The 20,417-nt window shown below is 57.3% G+C and overlaps 7 protein-coding genes across 7 annotated transcripts; 3 read left to right on the forward strand and 4 right to left on the reverse strand.

The window, feature by feature from the left end:
• Nucleotides 1-1,029: 1,029 nt before the first annotated feature.
• VTJ04DRAFT_6948 (uncharacterized protein) lies at nucleotides 1,030-2,331 on the forward strand (the record flags this gene model as incomplete). The annotated part of the gene is made up of 1 exon (XM_069365223.1): nucleotides 1,030-2,331. One exon carries the CDS (start codon nucleotides 1,030-1,032, stop codon nucleotides 2,329-2,331), a length of 1,302 nt encoding a protein of 433 aa, XP_069218972.1.
• Nucleotides 2,332-2,637: 306 nt separating this feature from the next.
• On the reverse strand, nucleotides 2,638-2,940 carry VTJ04DRAFT_6949 (uncharacterized protein; the record flags this gene model as incomplete). The annotated part of the gene is made up of 2 exons (XM_069365224.1): nucleotides 2,638-2,829; nucleotides 2,872-2,940. 2 exons carry the CDS (start codon nucleotides 2,938-2,940, stop codon nucleotides 2,638-2,640), a joined length of 261 nt encoding a protein of 86 aa, XP_069218973.1.
• A 51-nt stretch (nucleotides 2,941-2,991) lies between these two features.
• On the reverse strand, nucleotides 2,992-5,560 carry VTJ04DRAFT_6950 (uncharacterized protein; the record flags this gene model as incomplete). Its single annotated transcript, XM_069365226.1, has 2 exons — nucleotides 2,992-5,109; nucleotides 5,171-5,560. The coding sequence occupies 2 exons, from the start codon at nucleotides 5,558-5,560 to the stop codon at nucleotides 2,992-2,994; spliced, it is 2,508 nt and encodes an 835-aa protein (XP_069218974.1).
• Nucleotides 5,561-7,049: 1,489 nt separating this feature from the next.
• On the reverse strand, nucleotides 7,050-8,102 carry VTJ04DRAFT_6951 (uncharacterized protein; the record flags this gene model as incomplete). The annotated part of the gene is made up of 3 exons (XM_069365227.1): nucleotides 7,050-7,514; nucleotides 7,592-7,953; nucleotides 8,033-8,102. The coding sequence occupies 3 exons, from the start codon at nucleotides 8,100-8,102 to the stop codon at nucleotides 7,050-7,052; spliced, it is 897 nt and encodes a 298-aa protein (XP_069218975.1).
• A 3,482-nt stretch (nucleotides 8,103-11,584) lies between these two features.
• On the forward strand, nucleotides 11,585-16,301 carry VTJ04DRAFT_6952 (uncharacterized protein; the record flags this gene model as incomplete). The annotated part of the gene is made up of 3 exons (XM_069365228.1): nucleotides 11,585-12,320; nucleotides 12,381-16,125; nucleotides 16,199-16,301. The coding sequence occupies 3 exons, from the start codon at nucleotides 11,585-11,587 to the stop codon at nucleotides 16,299-16,301; spliced, it is 4,584 nt and encodes a 1,527-aa protein (XP_069218976.1).
• Nucleotides 16,302-16,744: 443 nt separating this feature from the next.
• VTJ04DRAFT_6953 (uncharacterized protein) lies at nucleotides 16,745-18,650 on the reverse strand (the record flags this gene model as incomplete). The annotated part of the gene is made up of 3 exons (XM_069365229.1): nucleotides 16,745-18,202; nucleotides 18,273-18,326; nucleotides 18,489-18,650. The coding sequence occupies 3 exons, from the start codon at nucleotides 18,648-18,650 to the stop codon at nucleotides 16,745-16,747; spliced, it is 1,674 nt and encodes a 557-aa protein (XP_069218977.1).
• A 570-nt stretch (nucleotides 18,651-19,220) lies between these two features.
• Nucleotides 19,221-20,149, forward strand: VTJ04DRAFT_6954 (uncharacterized protein; the record flags this gene model as incomplete). Its single annotated transcript, XM_069365230.1, has 3 exons — nucleotides 19,221-19,247; nucleotides 19,312-19,391; nucleotides 19,456-20,149. The coding sequence occupies 3 exons, from the start codon at nucleotides 19,221-19,223 to the stop codon at nucleotides 20,147-20,149; spliced, it is 801 nt and encodes a 266-aa protein (XP_069218978.1).
• Between the last annotated feature and the right edge of the window lie 268 nt (nucleotides 20,150-20,417).

The following is a 20,417-nucleotide window of genomic DNA, read 5'->3' on the forward strand; positions in this document are numbered from 1 at the left end:
GAGATCTAACGCGCGTCTGCAATGCGGAGAGATGCACCGAAGGACATCAGAAGCGGCGCGGATGCCAAAGATGTGCCGAGAAGACCGGTGATTGGAGGGTAAAGGGGGATGATGGTATACCATAGTATCCGAGTGGCAGTTGGATATTAAGCGGGTCGGAACGCATACATATGCGCCGAAGGTGGTTGGAGAGGGCGGTAATATATGCGGAAACCGATCCGAAAACCAAGGTTGCGAAAAGGGTAGGACAAGATATTACCATGGTATACGACGTCAACTATGGCCCCCCTTTAGGCTAAACCCGACGCACGTTCCTTCAGCAGGACATGAGAACATAAGAAGATATTAATCAGTCGATGCAAGGAACACTGTGCTCGAGACGAGATCATCAGGCCAGGGCAGTGGTTTGCGGCCCGGCCACCATAGATGGTCACGATGGTCGGTTGAGTTCCGAAAAGCCTCTCGAGTATACGTACACCAAGGGATGGATGCCCATACTACTTCACATGCTCATCATGGCTCTGGGCTGGATCTGCAAAGGAGAGCTTGGCCTTGAGCTTAACCCCACGGTGGGGCAATATACCCGTCCAATGCTCCTCGAATGCGTCATTCCATCCCCTGAACATGCTCACTTCAAGGATCCAGGTTGAAGGCATGATCATCATGTATAGACAGAGTAATAATACTCAAAACCTCACCTCGTCGATGTGTGTTCTGTACAAGAGCAAGGCAAATACTTCGTGAACATGTCTCACCAGCATGAGGTATAAGAAGAGAAACCAACAGACGGAGATTAATGGCTTATTCCCGTCTCTGACTTTCCCATCCTCGACGATGGCGCAACATCGACCCCACGGTAGCAATTGCATTCTGCTCGCGCAAACCCCACAACCTCTCCTCCATACCTATGTCTACAATTCCTCTCCCAACCTCCCCAATCCCCTAGAAACATGACGAAACCACCACCATAGCATCACTAGCAACCCACCATCAAAGAAAACCAACAATACCCAGACAACTATCCTCACCATGGCCACCACCCGTCCTCCCCTCCCTACCATCCTCCCTCCCCTCCTCCTCGGCACGGCAACCTTCAACACCCAATACGTCACCGATCCCGAAGCCATGCCTTACCGCTCCATCGTCGCGCGCGCCATCGACCTCGGTGTCACCGGCTTCGACACCTCGCCCTACTACGGCCCGTCCGAAACCCTGCTCGGCAACGCCCTGCACTCCCTCTTGCAATCCGGCTCTGTCAAACGCGAGTCCTTGTTCCTCGTCACAAAAGCCGGCCGGATCGGCCCGACCGAGTTCGACTACTCGCCGTCCTGGGTGCGCTACTCGATCCTGCGCAGCCTGAAGAGGCTGCACACGGGGTATCTGGATCTGGTATACATGCACGACGTGGAGTTTGTGTCGCCGGCGGAGGTGGTGGAGGCGGTGCGCGCGCTGCGCAGGTTGAGAGACGAGGACGGAGTGGTGCGGTATATTGGCATCAGCGGGTTCCCTGTCGACTTGCTCTGCGAGTTGGCCGAGTTGGTGCTGAAAGAGACGGGCGAGCCGCTGGACGCGGTGCTGAGCTACGGGAATTTCACCGTGCAGAACCGCCGGTTGGGCAAGCCCTTCGTAACTGAAGAGGCTGAGGCAAAAGAAAAGACCAATTCCCCACTGGCGAGGTTCAAAACCGCCGGCGTGCAGGTCGTCCTGAACGCGAGCATCCTCGGCATGGGCTTGCTCACCACCAAGGGAATTCCCGCCGACGCTGCATCGTCCGAGCAAGAATCATCATCATCCCCGCTAGCCAAATGGCACCCCTCCCCTCCGGCCCTCCGCCTCGCGTGCAAACAAGCCGCCGCCATCGCCTCCTCCGCCGGCGAGAGGCTCGAGTCGGTCGCCATCCGCTGGGCCCTCGCCGAATGGGCGCGCGTCGGCGCCGCCGCGGGGTTGGGCGTCGACGTGGCGATCCCGACTGGCGAGGTCCGCCGCGTAGGCCCGACGGTGTGCGGGGTGACTTCGGTCGGGGAGCTCGAGGAGACGGTGACGGAGTGGAAGGGGGTTCTGAACAGTCTCCAAAACACTTCGACGGACCTCAGCGGTCATGATGACGATGTTTACGGCGCACCGCGCCAGGAGAAAATCCTGGCTCTGGTGCGCGACAAGATCTGGCCTGCGCTGGGCGACTGGCTGGATTATGCCTGGGACAGTCCCGGGGAGGGATACAAGAACACCCGGGGAGAAGAGGATCGCGGGGTGGTTCCTGACGACGGCATTGTTGAGGAGTATGAGAAGGCGAAGGGTGAGAGGAAAACCGCCGACGCGGGTGCTAGGTAGTAGTAACAGAAGGATCCCTTCAAATCTTATATCACCACGAGGAAAACCATCCTATGTCCAAGCCATGATGAAGTTCTTGGCCGAGTCCCAAATAGACGTTGAGGCAAGTAGGAAAGTAGTAGCGCAGTAATAACACAATAACTCAACGAGCTACGTAATCCTTCCCATCGCATCTACGCTCTCTCAGGGCCAGCGAAACCGCTCTGCCTTGAAAGGGGGTTATTTCAACAACCATAAACCACCACAGAAAGAGCGTGACGCTTTGATAAGGAGAGAGAAGAAAGAGTGCTCCAATGTAAAAGATGCCTAGAATCCATCTCGAAAATAAACCATGGTGCCCGCTTCCCTACCACAAAGCACAACAAAGTATAACTGCCCTGAACAAAGTAAACCACTGTATACCACTGCCGCCAACCATTGCCAGGACGCCTGCACCATTACCACCGCATGAAAGAAAGAAACCCTGACCAGCAAGACTTCCTCAAACTCCTGATGCCACTACCCACCCGCAATGATCAACTTAGCTTTCCCTCCCCTAACCTCCCTACAGAATCTGAGCGCTTCCTTCGTAATCCCCATCATGTCATCCCTCATTGCCATTCTGTCCATACCGTCCGTCATCCGAACATCAACCCATCCACATCATGGTCAATTACCCCTCTACTGCGCGCTCTGCTGCACAGGGTTCGAGGTGATCTCATCATATCCGGCCTGCTTAGAGTCGACATCAGGGCTGCTTGCACCTGGCGTGTAGGAGGTGACCATGACCGTCGGAGCAGCAAGAGACTGTTCTTGTTGACCCACGTTACCCGCTGCAGCAGAGGCAATATCCTTGTTGGCCTCGGCGTTTTGGAATTCGCTTGCCGTCTTTTGACCCTCGGTCTTGCTGGTAGTCTGCCCCGCATTATCCAAACCCGCGTCCACAACCTCAGCCAAACTCCTGAAATTGAAGGCCGGCTCGACACCTGCGGCAGGGGCCTGGCTGTGGTCACCGCCATCCTCGCTGACGCCGGACTGGCTGCCTAGGCTGAGGCCACTCCCATGGGGTTCCTGGATACTCGACGGCGAGACATAGCTGCCGGGCTGGCTGTCCAGGATCGATGAAGGCACCGACGAGGCGTTGCTCATCTGCCGCAGGTGAGACGGGCCAGCGGACCGGTTCGGGATGGGTTGCGGGCTCGAAGCGCCCGCGGAGGTGCTGACTTCTGCGAGCGATAAATTTCCGCGGTCGACCCCTTTCCCTTTACCCTTGTCCGCATTCTCGAGAGTCTCTGCCACGATTGCAGAGCCGGACGTGCTGGCTTCGATACGCAGGTTGCTCGCGCCACTGTTGCCCCTCTTCCTACCGAAGTGCAACCCAGGAAGGCTGAGGCTGCTAGCACTCGCCGAACTCTGACCGCTGGGGCCCTCGTAGGGACCGCTCTGTTTCTTGGCCGCCTTGCGTTCCTCCTTCTCCTTCTTCTTTGCTGCCTTCTTTTCTTCCTTCTCCGCTTTGCGCCTGCGTTCCTCTTCTTCCTTCTCCGCCTTGCGCCTCCGCTCCTCTTCGGCGGCGATCGAGAGGCGAACAGCCTCAGCGATCATCATCTCCTCCAAGTCTTCTATCCGGGTGCGACGATGTCCGCCGTCTCCGATGGCGTGACCAAGGTATCTGATCGTCGGTTCAGGCGCGCTTTGCGAGGGGGTGTCCCCTGATTCAGTTTCGGCGGGAGTAGCACCGGCACTACCCGACCCCGACCCGCTGTTATGACGCCGACCAAGACGGCTGCGGAAACCCCGGTTCTCGGTGTTATTCATGAGGAACGCGGCAGTATGCAGAGCGGTCGCAGCAGCTGCCCTACGAGCCTGATGAGCCCGTGCGGCCTGTAGCTTGGCCGCCCACTCTGGTCGAATCCGGTCCGTAAGAATAACATTCGCGTCGTTAGCGGATAATGACTGGTTGCGCCGTCGGCCCGTGACACTACTTGGAGATCCGACAACCGGAGATGGATTTGCCGAGTTGACTGAGCTGCTCGACGACATGGCTCCGCTGGCGGTGCCTAGAGCGCTGGGAGATGTGGCGTAGACAAGGCCGCGGCGGAAAGGAGGTGGCTCATAGGTGACGCCGAAATTGGGCTGAGTACAATAAGGGCAACAAGCAGGCTCCGACACCAAGAGACCAGCCGCCTCCTCGGGGTCCTGGTTTGGGTCGTTCTCGTTGTGGCCTTCGGGGAAGTGAGGATCGGGGCGCTTGATCTGGACAAAACACTCGCTGCAGATGGGTTGGTCACAGCAACGAGTATGGTTGAGATAAGGGGGATATGTGAGGAAGCAGATGGGGCACTCGATGGCGTTCTTGTACAAAAATACTTCGATAGGCTGGCCATTCACGAACGGGTCATGGGGGAGCTGAATCTCGCGCGGCATGAACTCGGTCGTAGAGCCGTTGCGGGAGTTGGAACCCAACACAGACGCGATGGCCTTCCCGCGGGGTTTCAAAAAAGCGTTCGCTCCAGGAGGGATAGCCACCGGAGAGGGTAACGTCGTGGAAGGGGCGGAGTGAGCCTGATCAGAAGATATTGACTGGGTTCGTTCGCCAATGGGTATTGTGAGATGTTCGACGTTGGGTTTCTTCTCTTCCTGCTGACCCGGAGATGTCGGTCGTGGAACCAGGTCTTCGGGGGGGATCGCATCTGGGGGAGGAATGGGCAGACCTCGTGCAGCAGCGATTATCTGTGCCTCGGTCCATTGATCGCTCCAGTCGTTCAAGCCGCGCCAGAAAGGTGCCAGCTTCCGCTCAATCTATAGTGGGAATTAGCACGAGGTGCCGGTGAGAAGGGGCTGAGACGAAAAGCCTGCCTACCTGAAGCTGTCGGACGATGCCCTTGTTGAAATCCTCCGGGCTATTGTAGACACCCATCGTCACCAAGAATCCACCATCCACATGCTCCGAGCTCATGCTCCGCTCTCTCTCAGCGATTCTTTGAAGGCGCTCCCTTTCCAACCGACGTGCTTCCCGTTCTTGCCTAGTCTCCCGGCGCTCTTGTGGTTGGTCGGGCTGGGAGCTGGCGGCGGCTCCAGAGCTCAGTCCAAGGATTAAACTCAAATCTCCCCGGCTGACCCGATTCCGCCTGCTGGACGCCCCTCTGTCGGACCGCGAAACGCTGCCACCTGCAGCATCGTGGGACGATTGGTGATGGCCGCGGTGGCCGGCATCGCCGGTGCGAGACTCTTTTGTGCTGGCGTTCCCCATGGCGGCGACGTGCTCGACGGCACCACCTTAGTTGAGCGGCGGTGTCAAAGGACTATCGTAACGACAGAAAATGGACGAGATGGTGCGAGGACCCAAGCCACGTATTATGCAGTTGGAATAAGAGGTGGTCAAGGCGTCGGACGCCCAAGAGCAAAAAATCGTCGGAATGATATCGGACGAGTGACGTAGGACGCGGGTACTTGGTGCAGTTTAGCAGAGGCGAGGTCGAACGATAGCGAATGCGGGGGGTTGGGCGCTAGGGGATATCGTGGTTAATCGGATAGGCAGACGATTGGGTGTTTCGACGGGAAAGGCACTTGGTCGGCCGGTGATGTGACGGTGCGAGGGAATGGTCAGTGATGGAGATGCTTGGTCGATGACATGCGGAGAGCGTCGGAGTCGGTCAGCACCAGGCACGACGGAGTGAGGTCAGAGCAGCAGGTGCTGTATGGATAGTAGCTGGGAAGGCTGCAGGCGCGGTCGGGTCCGGATAAGAGCGGAGAGGTCGGTCGCGGCAAGACCCAGTGGCCTATAGGTGGTGGACGTCAGTGGGGTCCGGCAGCATGACCATTCCTGACGCAATGCAACTGCCTCTGCGCATCAATCGCTCAAGTCGCTGCTGAAGAGAAGAATTCGGGTCGACAGAAAAGTTGGATCAAAATAGAGGTCAGGTAGCTATACGAGAAAAAGATCTGGCTAACCCTGGACACCCTAGGTCAAGCAAACGAGCTTGATACCCGAGTCAGACCTCTCGGAGGGGTTGGTTGTGGATGAGGTTGGGTTGGGAGTTGGCTCCAGTGTTGGTTCCTTGTTCGCGTTGATGACGGAGGCCGGGAGGCAAGATGCCAAGAGGCAACCGTCCCAGAGCCGGCCCAAGAGCAGCGGGAGGTTGGTTCCAGACCTCGGAAGCCAGGCAGTGGGGCGCAGCAGTTGGATGCAGCTGGGTGCAGGTGGCAAATATCGCTCAAAAGGGGCAACTCGCCACATCCAAACCTCGTTTTTGGCATGTATTGCAAACTCATGGCTGCTGTTTCCGGACGCAAACTCAACTTGCATGCCGGATGAAACCTGGCATCAACATCAGGCAACTGGAATCGCTGCCGTGTCAGAAGTGCCTACCTCTAGGTAGCAATCTGTCCGGCAAAGCAATATCCGGTGACAGACAATGCGTGGATAGGTACGTCGTCTTAGGTAAGACTGGTGTTCAGTTTGGATCTCTCAGATGTTCACACATGGCAAACGAAACACACAAGAGTCTAAGTGTTGTGAAGAAAGTGTTGTTGAGTGCACCGTTTAGGGAACATGAGGATAAACATGGATACCACGGGATGCAGAAGACCGACATCAAATCACCGCTTCACAGATGTGCAGCAGACGCAGCTCACGCAAACGTGGAATCAAACATGTGTTTTTGGTATCTGGTGTCCGTTGAACCCCTTATATACTACCACCCAGCCAACGAGTCAACTCAAGTTCCACCACAATACCCTTAGATGCACTGAGAGTACCACTGGTTCTGCGCCCTGCAAGTGCCCTCAGAGCAGCAAGTCGGGCCCGACCAGCCCTGGCCGCCGCACTGACCCCAACGAGGCGAGCAGTTCTGCTGAGGCGGAGGGGTCGGCTGAGCAGGAGGAGCAGGAGTCGTGATGGTGGCCAGAGTCGTCGGGGTGACAACGGGGCCCGAGGTAGAGGATGGGCTGCCACCGCCCAGGTGGTCGTTGATGTGCTGGATCAGCTTGGGACCAATCTGCCTGGCAATGAAGTCGTCACCCTGCTGGTTGGTGTGGACGCCGTCACCAGCCAACATGGCATTGGTGTAGCCGTTGGCGCGAGAGCAGTCGGCAATCAGGATGGGAGACTGGGCAGTCGAGTGTTGCTGGACCCAACCGGGGATGGCGCTGTTGACAGCCTCGATGGTCGCGTCGCTCCAGCTCGTGGGGATGATCTTGTCGATCTACATCGAGCGGGTCAGCGCTCCCAATCCTCCGGAACACATGGGGGCGCCTTCTCTGGCGCAAGAGCGTCACTTACAATGACCTTGACGTTCGGGTTCACAGCACGCATGTTGTTCAGCAACATGGTGTACGAGTCGATGATGGTCTGGGTGTTGCGCTTGCCAATGTTGACGTCGTTGGTGCCGAGCATGAACTGGACAATGTCGGGCTGATAGGTCCGCATCCAGTTGGTAATGTATTGCCTGGCGATATCATAGACCTGCCAGCCGGAGTGACCCTCGTGGTTCGTGTCGAAACCGGCGGGCCTGGGGCAGCTCGCGCCAATGCCGTTCATGCTGCCGACGAAATCGACCTTGTCGGCCAGACCGGCAGAGATCAGCTGGTTCCAGACCATGGGCCGCCAGCAGGAGATCTCAGTCAGGGAGTCACCCAGAAGCACTGGAGTACCGCTATGTCAACATCCATCGTCTCCTGGACATGGCTTCGACGGGCTGGCTGAGGAACGGTGGCCACTTACTGACTTTGACCTTCTGGGCGGAGGCCGTGGCCGCGAGGCCGGCAAGCACGGGGAGAATGAAGTTCCGCATGGTCGCTGACAGTCCCAAACTACCTAGGTATCAGATGGGAGGCGAAGTTGGCGATGGTCGCGGAGCTGTCAATGGGTAAGGCACTGGCGCTGCATTGCGTTGTCGTCATCGTGGCCATTTATACGCCGGATGGCCGACCGATCGTGAAGTCATCTAACGGCTAGTCCCGAGCATGAATGAGGCTGATCTCCGGCTGAGGCAACGTTAGAAGGCCACGGTTAAAACGGAACGAAAAGAGGCGCACCAGTCGGGTGAATTGGTTGTTTCCCCAGACTACCAAGTGGCCCACACATGACGACGACTTCGTGGAGGCGAGTACTACGTTGGGAGCAATCTCGGAAGAGATGCTTGGGGAGCCAATATGTTTTGGGCTGTTTCTAAGTCGGAAGACGGAGTTTCCAAGAATGGAAACTCATGTTTCTTCCTTATGCCCGGGCCCGTCCACTTACACCTCCACAACGCAGCAAAAACCATCTAAAGTCTCTAACTCGATCCTGAGGGGAAGGCCTTGAATATGGGGGAGGTGATGAATTAATTGATTTTGAGGGGTTCCTGACAAGCAGCGCTCGTCAGGAGGCCGTGAGGAGACATCTCGTGCGAATGCTCAACTTGGCTCAGAGCATCAACAATTAAGGTTCATAGCGAAACATGCTGCACTGAGAGCAACAAGCGAGGGGAGTATTCAAACGAAAGAAGGATGCGGTCCGGTCAACTAGGTCTAGGGCATCAAGGAAGAAGAAGGTAGTACGTATATATATGATAGACTTTAGTCATCGACTTGGCTTAGTCACCCATACCTGGTTACGGTTTTGCCTGTCCCATTTGACAGGCCGCCCTGCCGCAAGCCGCAGCAACCTCGAGTTACACTCTTTTACCCGAGATTGGCGCAAATTGTGACCGTTTCCGGCAGTCCATCTTTCAACGTATTGTACCTCTGAGTAAGGTATGTTGTGCTTGGATCGGGGCGTCTGCTGACTCAGCGTCCGCAAGCTCAATATCATCCGCCAAGTGCCGGACACTCTGCTACTTAATACCGAATACTATACTTGACAGTAGTGTATCAACCGACCAGAGCGGCTGGGTCAGGGAATTGGCTGCCAGGCACGGCACATTGGCCAGAGACACTGCACGTACCTAGAGTCTCAATGTGTGATGCGGAACCGTGCAAAGGGACATGTCTCTGATGGTCGAGGAGGAGGAAACTAAGAATTGTTGCATGAAACAAAATGGCTCAATACTTCAAGCATGTTGCTTAGCAAAGTAGGTGAGTGCGACTAAGATTCAAGCAATTGTTGGTCTCCAAATCAGGCATAAGGTACTTGACTCTCATGAAGGTGCCGAAGACACTCAGCAATCGAGGATAAGTTGTGTGATATGTGGTCAGCTGGTGACTCGTATTATTTGGTAGATGTGCCTAGTACGATAGGGAGCACCTGAGAGAGATAGCTTATGAAGTGTCAGCTGGCTGTCCTCCACAACAAGTCTCTTTGCAGACTCTGATGTTGGGTTCATGTGTTCTGCGAGTCTGCCTTTTCTCAACGTCTTGGACTCGTCAGTTTACGCACAATCTGACGTGATGCCGGTGGCCGTAAGTCGCTTTTCGTATCCAAACCGATTGGATGAGCGAAGTTCGCCTTTGGCAGACAAAATAGAGCAAGTTTTCTACGCAAAGTTCTCTGGAGTTATAGTGTACAATGCTGTGGGAGAGGTAGCTCAACATTCAGAGTACAGATCCTCCAGTGCCCTCCATGATCTCAACAGACTCGAAAAGCGACGTCATGATGTTCAGCTGCGTCGCACAGAGTGAAGCATGCCCAGGACCCTGCCGAGACATGGCATGTGGGCTGCACGAAGCTTGGAGAGCGCGGGGGCCAGAAGAACGGCGTCGGGGGCTTCGAAGAACCCGATGGAGGGAAACGGGACCCACTTGAAATCCGGGATGGCGGTGCTCGAGGGTTCGGATGAGCCATTGCCCGGCAGTCTTGGCAGCCAGATCCAGTTCTGGCAAGATTGATTGGACGATATGGGCCCTGCCAAGACCTGGGCCCGAAAAGTGGATGCGGCGTTCTGCGATTGACAGGGATGTTCGAAAAGGGGAGGGATCTCGAGATTCAGGACGGCAGGAGGAGAGAATCGCGGTTGCGGCACAACACACAGCGTCGATCATGGAGAGAACTACTTACTCACCAGAAAATGGAGAACATCCACCGTTTTCATGACAGAAGCAACGGGAGAAGAGAGTCAAAACTCATCTTTGGAGGTCAACCACCTTACTTTTACTCACGTCATCACCAACTCCATCTTCCTTACAATACAACATGCCAGATCCATGGATCTGGAATCTTCCAATTCCAACAATGTGAAGAAAAAAAAACTCCAGCAGAACGAACCGCCCCACGCGCTCATTTCGCACCCGTGGATGCATCAATGGACCGGCCCGGCCCCACTTGTGACGGGAAACCAGCCAGCAGTCGAAACCAACAAGAAGCCCAGAAGGGAGTTAACCTGGAGAAACGCCGGCCATGATTCACGTTTCGTCATGCTGATGATGGCTGAACATGCAGCCTCTGAGTGGCCACAGGCGCTCAAAACAGAGGCCAAGCTGGTGAGAAATGTGCAGGAAGCTTAGCTCACAATGTATGGATTCGGCCCTGCTTAGACAAGTTCGTGCTTGGTTGGCTGGACCGTACAGCGAAAGCTCCAGCAAAAGTCCCAAACCCAAACCGATGATCTTGACTTTTGCCCCTGCCCCGCCATCTCGACGTTGCCTGGGGACTTTTCCCAGGGCTGCTGGGCTGAGGCTCCGCCAGGAAAAGGGGAGGGTCCCGCGGGTCGGCTTCCAGTTGCCCGGGGTGGGCCTTGGGCAGCCTGGACAGGAATCGTGGAAACGCGCGTTTGCTGCAATCCCACGCGGTGCCGCTGCCGGGGACATTGCGCCTCTCCCGCCGCAAGGCGGCGCCAACTCCGCTCGGACACTACGAAGACTCCGGCTCTCCAGGCCTGTCTCTTAAAAACCACCCGCGATCCCATCATCTCAGGGGTCTCGCGTGCTGCCGCTTGTTTACCGCGCCTCGGTCCTGCAGCTTCACCTCTCCCGTGCCAACTGCGGATCGTTTTGCGCGTCACGGCTGTTGGCCCAAACGGTGTTGTTGTTTCTTCTTCCTTTACATACACTCTTTTCCTCCTATTTCCTCGCAAGGGGGTTTGTTACAAGTTTCTTAATATCACCTTTCTAGCCTTGGCTTGGCCGTGTTGTGAGGGGAACGTGCGCATCGTTGTCGACATCCTGCCCTTTGCTACTTGGTGTTTACTGCCGACTCAACGAACACTTTCTCACGTGGTGGACAAACTTGGGTTTGTAGGTCCAGTTTGCTGGTCGCTCCCCGCGGCCTGAAAGCGGGACTTTTCGCCCGATACGGATTCCGACGGAACGGCTCCCATCCACCGACCAATTCACAAGCTTTTTAGACCAGACGACGATCATGTCTTTTATTGGGGCGGGTTCCTTCGGGAACTATGACCTCACGGCCAAGATGACGGGTGCGCCGCTCGATCGCACGGCCACCCATGACCAGGAGGAGGAAGTTCCGCCGACGACCGCCGGCGGGTCTTCCACGGCCCAGGGCGACGACGTGACCAAGACTCAAGCAACTTCGGTCACGGAGGGCGCTGGGGCTTCGGACACGGCAGGTGACGACGGCGATGACTCGGAGGCTGCTTCGCTGGAGCGCCGCCACAGCGCTGTGCAGGCTTTGGCGAGGACCTTTACGTCTCAGTCCCAGGCCGTCGCCCCGGGCACCAACCCCTTCCTGATCGCCTCTGAGGATGAAAACTCGCCATTGAACCCGAACGGCCCCAACTTCAATGCGCGCGCCTGGGCCAAGGCTCTTGTCAACTTGGTTGCTGGTGAGAACAACCAATTCCGGACCACCGGCGTTGCCTTCCAGAACCTGAACGTCCACGGCTTCGGCTCGGCAACCGACTTCCAGAAGGATGTCCTCAACATCTGGCTAGAGGCTGTCGGCCTTGTTCGCAAGCTCACCGGCACTGGTCAGACCCGTATCGACATCCTGCGCGACTTCAATGGCTTGGTCCGCAACGGCGAGATGCTCGTCGTGCTGGGTCCTCCTGGCTCTGGTTGCACGACCTTCCTGAAGACCATTGCCGGTGAACACAATGGCATTTACATCGATGAAAAGTCCTACTTCAACTACCAAGGTGAGTGACGAAAATGTGTGCGCCCGCTGGCCTCACCACTTAATACTGACGACACACCAGGTATGACGGCCAAGGAGATGCATACTCATCACCGTGGCGAGGCTATCTACACTGCCGAGGTCGACACACACTTCCCACAGCTTACCGTTGGCGAAACCTTGACTTTCGCTGCCCACGCCCGTGCCCCTCGTCAGCTCCCTCCCGGTGTGGACAAGACCATGTTCGCGAACCACTTGAGGGACGTGGTCATGGCCATGTTCGGCATCAGCCATACCATCAACACTCGCGTCGGTAACGAGTATATCCGCGGTGTTTCCGGTGGTGAGAGGAAGCGCGTTACCATCTCCGAGGCTGCTCTCTCCTTTGCCCCGCTGCAGTGCTGGGACAATAGCACTCGTGGTTTGGACAGCGCCAACGCCGTCGAGTTCTGCAGGACCCTGAGGATGCAGACAGAGCTGTTTGGCAGCACCGCCTGTGTTTCGATCTATCAGGCTCCTCAGAGCGCCTACGACCTCTTCGATAAGGTCACAGTTCTGTACGAGGGCCGTCAGATCTTCTTCGGCAGGGCCGACGAGGCCAAGCAGTACTTCATCAATCTCGGCTTCGAGTGCCCAGAGCGCCAGACGACCCCCGACTTCCTGACATCCATGACCAGCCCTCTGGAGCGCATCGTGCGCCCCGGCTTCGAGGGCAAGGCTCCCCGCACTCCGGACGAGTTCGCCGCCGCTTGGAAGAACAGTGCCGAGTATAAGAAGCTGATGGAGGAGATTGAGGAGTACAAGAAGCAGCACCCCATCAATGGTCCTGATGCTGAGGCTTTCCGCGCGTCTCGGAAGGCCCAGCAAGCTAAGGGCCAGCGCGCCAAGTCGCCCTACACGCTCTCTTATGTGCAGCAGATCAATCTCTGCCTCTGGCGCGGTTGGCGTCGTCTCATCGGCGATCCTAGCCTGACCGTTGGTGCCCTTATGGGCAACGTCATCATGGCTTTGATTATCTCGAGCGTGTTTTACAACATCCAGCCGACCACGAGCAGCTTCTACCAGCGCGGTGCCCTTCTCTTCTTCGCCTGCCTGATGAACGCTTTCTCGAGCGCCCTCGAAATCCTTACCCTTTACGCCCAACGCCCCATCGTCGAGAAGCACGACCGCTATGCCCTCTACCACCCGTCTGCCGAGGCCGTTGCGTCCATGATCTGCGACCTGCCGTACAAGATCTCGAACTGCATCGTCTTCAACATTACGCTGTACTTCATGACGAACCTGCGCAGGGAACCGGGCGCTTTCTTCTTCTTCCTCTTCGTGTCGTTCCTCACCGTCCTGACCATGTCGATGATCTTCCGCACCATCGCCAGCTCCTCGCGCACCCTGTCCCAGGCCATGGTGCCCGCCGCCATCATCATTCTCGCGCTCGTCATCTTCACCGGTTTCGTCATTCCCAACGACTACATCCTTGGCTGGTGCCGCTGGCTTGGTTACATCGACCCTCTGTCGTACGCGTTCGAGGCTCTGATGGTCAACGAGTTCCACGGCCGCCAGTTTATCTGCACCGACTTCGTCCCCAACCCGCTCGTCCCAGGATACGACAACCTCGCTCCCGAGAACCGTGCCTGCTCCGCCATCGGTTCCATTGCTGGCCAGCCGTATGTCAGCGGTGACAACTACATCAACTCGGCCTTCAAGTACTACGCATCGCACAAGTGGCGCAATGTGGGCATCACGATCGGCTTCATGCTTTTCTTCCTCGTCACATACATGATTGCTGCTGAGAACGTCGCGGCCAAGAAGAGCAAGGGCGAGGTCTTGGTCTTCCGTCTTGGTCACAAGCCTGCTGTCTTCAAGGAGAAGAAGGACGATGCCGAGTCTGGCGCCAATGTTCAGGGAAGTGTCATTTCCAACAAGGCGGCCGGCGGCAATGTGTCGGACGGCAATACCACCGACAAGGAGGCGGCCAACATTCAGAAGCAGACCAGCGTCTTCCATTGGAGCAAGGTTTGCTATGAGGTCAAGGTCAAAGGCGAGACGCGGCAGATTCTGGATAACATCGACGGTTGGGTTAAGCCGGGTACTCTGACTGCTCTCATGGGCGTCTCGGGTGCCGGCAAGACGACTCTTTTGGATTGCTTGGCGGACCGGACCTCGATGGGTGTCATCACGGGCGAAATGCTGGTCGACGGCCACCCGAGGGATGCTTCCTTCCAGCGCAAGACGGGTTACGTGCAGCAGCAGGATCTCCACCTCCAGACCACCACTGTTCGTGAGGCTTTGAACTTCAGCGCCCTTCTCCGCCAGCCCGCCCACATCCCCCGCGCCGAGAAACTCGCCTACGTCGACGAAGTTATCAAGCTCTTGGAAATGGAGGAGTATGCCGATGCCGTTATTGGTGTTCCTGGCGAGGGTCTCAACGTCGAGCAGCGCAAGCGTCTGACCATTGGTGTCGAACTGGCCGCCAAGCCTCCTCTTCTTCTCTTCGTTGACGAGCCGACTTCGGGTCTTGACAGCCAGACTTCCTGGGCTATTCTGGATCTTCTGGAGAAGTTGACCAAGAGCGGACAGGCTATTCTCTGCACCATTCACCAGCCCTCGGCTATGCTCTTCCAGCGCTTCGACAGGCTGCTCTTCCTGGCCAAGGGTGGCAAGACTGTGTACTTCGGCGACATTGGCAAGAACGCGAAGACGATGACCTCCTACTTTGAGCGCAATGGTGGCTTCCCTTGCCCGCCTGATGCCAACCCTGCCGAGTGGATGCTTGAGGTGATCGGTGCTGCGCCCGGAAGCTCGAGCGATATCGACTGGCCCAAGGTCTGGCGTGAGAGCCCCGAGTATGCCGCCGTTCAGGAGGAGCTGGAGCGTCTCAAGGCCAACCCCAAGGAGTCGAACTCTATTACCGATGACCCGACCAGCTACAACGAGTTCGCCGCTCCGTTCTGGGAGCAGTTCAAGCTCGTTACCCACCGCGTCTTCCAGCAGTACTGGCGTACTCCCTCGTACATCTACTCCAAGGCGATCCTCTGCATCCTGGTTGCTCTCTTCATCGGCTTCGTCTTCTACAAGGCTCCCAACACCATCATGGGCCTGCAGAACCAGATGTTCGCCATCTTCAACATCTTGACCATCTTCGGCCAGCTGGTCCAGCAGACCATGCCGCACTTCGTCATTCAGCGTTCCCTCTACGAGGTCCGCGAGCGGCCGTCCAAGGTGTACAGCTGGAAGGTGTTCATGCTGTCGCAGATCATCGTCGAGCTGCCCTGGAACGTCCTCATGGCCGCTTTCATGTTCGTCTGCTGGTACTACCCCGTCGGTCTTCAAGCCAACGCCGAAGCCGCCGGCCAGGTGGCCGAGCGCGGCGGTCTCATGTTCCTGCTCCTCGTCGCCTTCCTGCTCTTCACCTCGACCTTCACCGACTTCATGATCGCCGGTCTCGAAACGGCCGAGGGCGGCGGCCACCTCGCCAACCTCCTCTTCTCGCTCTGCCTTATCTTCTGCGGTGTCCTCGCCACACCGGATACCATGCCCAAGTTCTGGATCTTCATGTACCGCGTCAGCCCCTTCACGTACCTCGTCAGCGCCATGCTCTCGACCGCCGTCGCCAATACCAACGTCGTCTGCGCCGCCAACGAGTATATGAAGTTCGCGCCGCCCAAGAACATGACCTGCGGCGAGTTCATGGGGCCCTACATCCAGATGGTCGGCGGGTACCTGCTGGATCCCCTCAGCACGACCGAGTGCTCCTTCTGCACCATCGACGACACCAACACGTTCTTGAAGGGCGTGAATTCCGAGTACGACAAGGCGTGGCGCAACTTTGGGTATGTAACTACTTCAAATCTCCCCCTTTTCGCATTGTCATGTGGAACGTTTTGCTAACGTGTCATTTATTAGCATCCTGTGGGTGTACATTATCTTCAACGTCTTCGCTGCTCTGTTCGTGTACTGGCTCGTCCGTGTGCCCAAGAAGAAGTTCGCCAAGAAGAAGAAGGATTAAACGGTTGATGACTCGGGGTATTTGATTCTTTCTTTTCTCCTTATACAACTTTTCCGACCGACCGACCGACCAACCGGACGGCTGCTTGCGCGGCTGCTTGGTTCTTCCTCATCTAAGATGGTCATGTAGTCTCTAATTTTTGTTGTTGTCGATAATGTTGTCTAGACCTTTGGCCAGTGGTGGTGCAATTTCGTTGTTCATACCTGAAGAAGCGAACATAGAATCAGTTAAATAGAATCCGACCCCCATAAGGGGGGTTGTTGCGTTAGACGTTATTGTTCTCTGGGTAGATTCCATGGCTACAGACATAGGAAAAGTGATCAACAATGAAGCCATCATCGAATCGCCGAGTACTGAGACAACCGCCCTTCTATTGTAATAGGTACGCCTTTTATATACACACACGAATTACTCAACCAACAAATGACTGTCCCGCCTCTTTTTCACAAGAAACTGATACCAACACCGACCTGCAACCCCTTCCTCCCCTCCTCTCCCTTACGCAGCACCAGCGGCAGGCTAAAGTTCAACTCAAATCTCGCCGCGGGGTGGGCATACACCAAGCCCACGCCTGCGGCAAGACTCGGCAAGCCGTTGCCCAGCTCGCCCACGGCCGACTGGACGCTCCTCAACACGGTGGCCGAATCCATCGCCAAGCCTCCCCTGCTACCCTCCTCCTTCCCACCCTTGCTGCCGCTGCTGCCACTCCTACCCCTCTTCGCGCTACTCAGCGCCACCAACCTCCCCGCGTTTGCAAACAGCTGCAACCTGAGCGGCGACTCCGGGCCCGTCCTCGGCAGGGGGAGCAGGGCGCTGACGCTTCCGGCGGCAAAGACGTCGCCGCCGACCGAGTCGGCGCCGTCGTGCGGGCCGAGCCCGCCGAGCTTGAAGCCGCGGACGTCGGTCGGGCCGCCGAGCTGGAAGCGGTCGTTGATGCGGCTCGGCTGGGCGGGGCCCGTCAGGGAGTAGCCCGTGGGAAGCGGGTAGAGGAGGCCGAAGCGGAAGCCGGCGCCGAGGGAGATGCCGGATTTGCGGCCGGCGATGGGCACGGCGCCTGAGGCTTCGAATTCCGTCTTGGCGAACGAGACGTCGCCTTTGAGAGGACCCCAACCGGCGAGCTCGGAGACGCTACGCAGGAGGTAACCGCTTTGTGGGAGCATGGGGTTGTCGCGCCGGTCGCGGGTGAAGGTGTGGGTGAGGCAGGATTTGAACGAGTCGCCTGCGTCGGCGCGGACGGTGGGGGAGGCGGTGGACGAGAGGCCGGTCAGCTGGCGCCAGACGGAGGAGTAGGCGAGGGTGTGGGTGTCGCGGGAGGAGGTCAGCCAGGCCAGGCGAAAGTTGCCGCCGGTGAGGCGCTCCTCGTGGGAGGCCCAGGGCTTTTGGGTGGCGGAGCGCAGAGCTTCGGCGGAGAGGCGCAGGTCCGGATTGCCGTTGATCGGGGTGGAGAAGACGGCGTTATAGGCGGAGCGGGTGCGCGTGCCGGTGCTGGCGTTGATGGAGAGGGTCTCGGCGCCGCCAAAGATGTTGCGCGCCACGGCGTTGGTGTAGGCGGACCCCTCGGCATTGCCAAAGTCTGTGCCGGCAGTGAAGACGAGACGGGATTTCTCCTTCACGTTGATGGAAACGTCGAGCTCGGTCTTGTCTGCTGGAGGGGCACCCTCGGGGCGAGGGGTTTCGGAGAGGAAAATGCCAAAGCCCTCATCCTTGAAGATGTCAAAACGCGAGAGCTTCCGGGTGGCTTCGCCGATGCGGTCGATGACCTGGCCTAGGGTGGTGCCGGGGGCAGAGGTATCGTCAATCAGAGGCTGGAAGACGTGGTCGAGAAGGCTTCGGCGTGTGTTGGGGGCTCCGTGGACCTCGAGCTTGCTGATGGTGGCAGGGGTAAGGCGATGGTCCTCAAGCTGTCAAGGCGAGGGCAGGAAGGTTAGTTCTCGGGTGTTTTTAAGGAGTCGTGACGGCAAGTCGCCTTACCATGCGTGATCGTGCAGAACTCGAATTGTTGGGCGCATCCGCCACGCCGGCGGCCTGTTATTGAGGTCAGAAGACAAGCCATCAAAGAGAATGGAGGGGCGTGGATGTGCACGAGGGGCCAGGTCCAAGCTCTAGTGAGCTGTTTTGGAGCAACTTTGGACCCTCAAGAAACTCCAATTGAGGCTGACAGAGTGATTTTGGAATTGGAATGCTTACATTTCCGCCGCCGGGGACGAAAGGGGCGGACATGGGAGGTGTGGCGGCGTGCCTGGGGTCTGCAAAGTTGGGGTTGTTGGTTTTTGGTGATGTCGTTGAGGTGCTGCCCTGTCGCAGGCGCAATTGCACCCGAAACCCGACTTCTTCCAGGCCCGGTCCCATGTTCGCAGCCGAGAGTGGGTCCCGGATACTGGGTGGGTCCGGTCCCGGCTTCCACCTACCCCACGTGCTGAAGTGTGGCTGCCTTGGCCAGTGTGGCTGCCTTGGCCAGTGTGGCTGATACATGCCATTTGTCTGTGGCGCTCTAACTTTGGCAGGCGCGGGCAGCAAGCTGTCTCGTGCCGCTGCGCCCCACTTGGAGTCATTGGATTCCCGCGTTCCCCGTCCTAGTCTGTCTTCTGCATCTGCGTTTGCCTCCGTTCACCATCCAAACCAGCGTATCCTTTACCGAGTATCTTGTCCCCTGACCCAGCGTATATCTTTCACCCCTCCACCCGGTTGTCGGCTCCTCGACCGCAGTCGATACGCAGCGAAAGTTAGCGCTCCTTTCTCCCTGTTTCTTCGCTCGTTCAGCGCCTTATCTTTGTCCATCGTTTCGTTGCTGCTTGTCGCTCCGAGTCCCCTTGGTTGCGCCAGCTCAACGCTTCTTGGCACCCTCGCGGGCTCACGACGCCCATCCTGACGTAACTCCGCAACTCGACCGCGTTCCTCAACGACTGTCTCCCAACCGCCATGGCCACTAGGGCGGCCCAGAAGCGCGTGCGTAAGCCTGTTTGTATTACGCTGGAGTAAACATGAACTGACGTCAACTCGTCTTTCCTAGTTAACGCGCGAGTACAAGGCCATTATGGAGAGCCCACCACCGTATATCACAGCCCACCCTTCCGAGTCAAACATCCTTGAGTACGCCTTCCTACCTTGCCTTTGTACATCCCGTGCACGAACTGACCGACGACTTTCATCGTAGATGGCACTACATCATCACCGGCCCAGAGAACACTCCCTACCATGGCGGCCAGTACTGGGGCACGCTTATCTTCCCGCCAAACTACCCCTTCGCACCACCCGCTATCCGCATGCACACTCCCTCAGGTCGCTTCCAACCATCGAGTCGCCTATGTCTATCCATCTCCGATTTCCACCCTCGCTCGTTCAACCCAGCCTGGGAGGTCTCGACGATTCTAATCGGGTTGCTCTCATTCATGACGTCCGAGGAGATGACGACGGGGTCAGTCTCCGCAAGCGACGCCGAACGCAGGTACCTCGCCGCGCGCTCGCGCTGGTGGAACTCGACCGGCGGCGGCTCCCACATCAAGGGCGAGAACGGTGCCGGCAAGAACAACATCAAAGCCGGCGACGGCGGCGCCAAGTTCAGGCAGGAGTGGCCCGAGCTGGACCAAGAGAACTGGAAGTGGATGCGCGAGAATAAGATCGACCCGGCGACGGGCAACAAGATTGTTGAGAATGGTGCTTCATCGTCTTGTGGGCCACAGTTGGGTATCGCTGCAGGTAGTGGTCATCAAGCACATGCCGTAGTGGATGCCGTCATCCAGCAGAGGGACGCTGGCCAGAGCTGGATATTCCAGAACAAGCTGCTCCTTGCGGGTGCTGTCATCTTCATATGGGTATTGCTTGTTCGGCTGTTTGGGGAGGGTGCTTAAGCCATGGGCTTCGAGCCTGTTCGATGTTGTTCAGCGACGGGAGGCACTGAGATAGACGGTGGTAACTGATAGGGACACGGTATAATGTGGTTCTCGAGCCGCAGATTGTAGCGGCAAGGGACCCGGCGTTGGGACTTTACACATTGCGGCGTTGGAGTGCATAAGGATGCATTGGGTTCGTTTATGGGCGGGGGAGAGAATACGTTCTTAGCTCATTGTCGGCCGTTTATATTGGGTCATCGCTGTCCGCGAGTAATGTCTCTCGAGT

This window comes from Mycothermus thermophilus (genome assembly GCF_041956435.1).
Source record: "Mycothermus thermophilus strain CBS 625.91 unplaced genomic scaffold VTJ04scaffold_4, whole genome shotgun sequence".
Classification (NCBI taxonomy): domain Eukaryota; kingdom Fungi; phylum Ascomycota; class Sordariomycetes; order Sordariales; family Chaetomiaceae; genus Mycothermus; species Mycothermus thermophilus.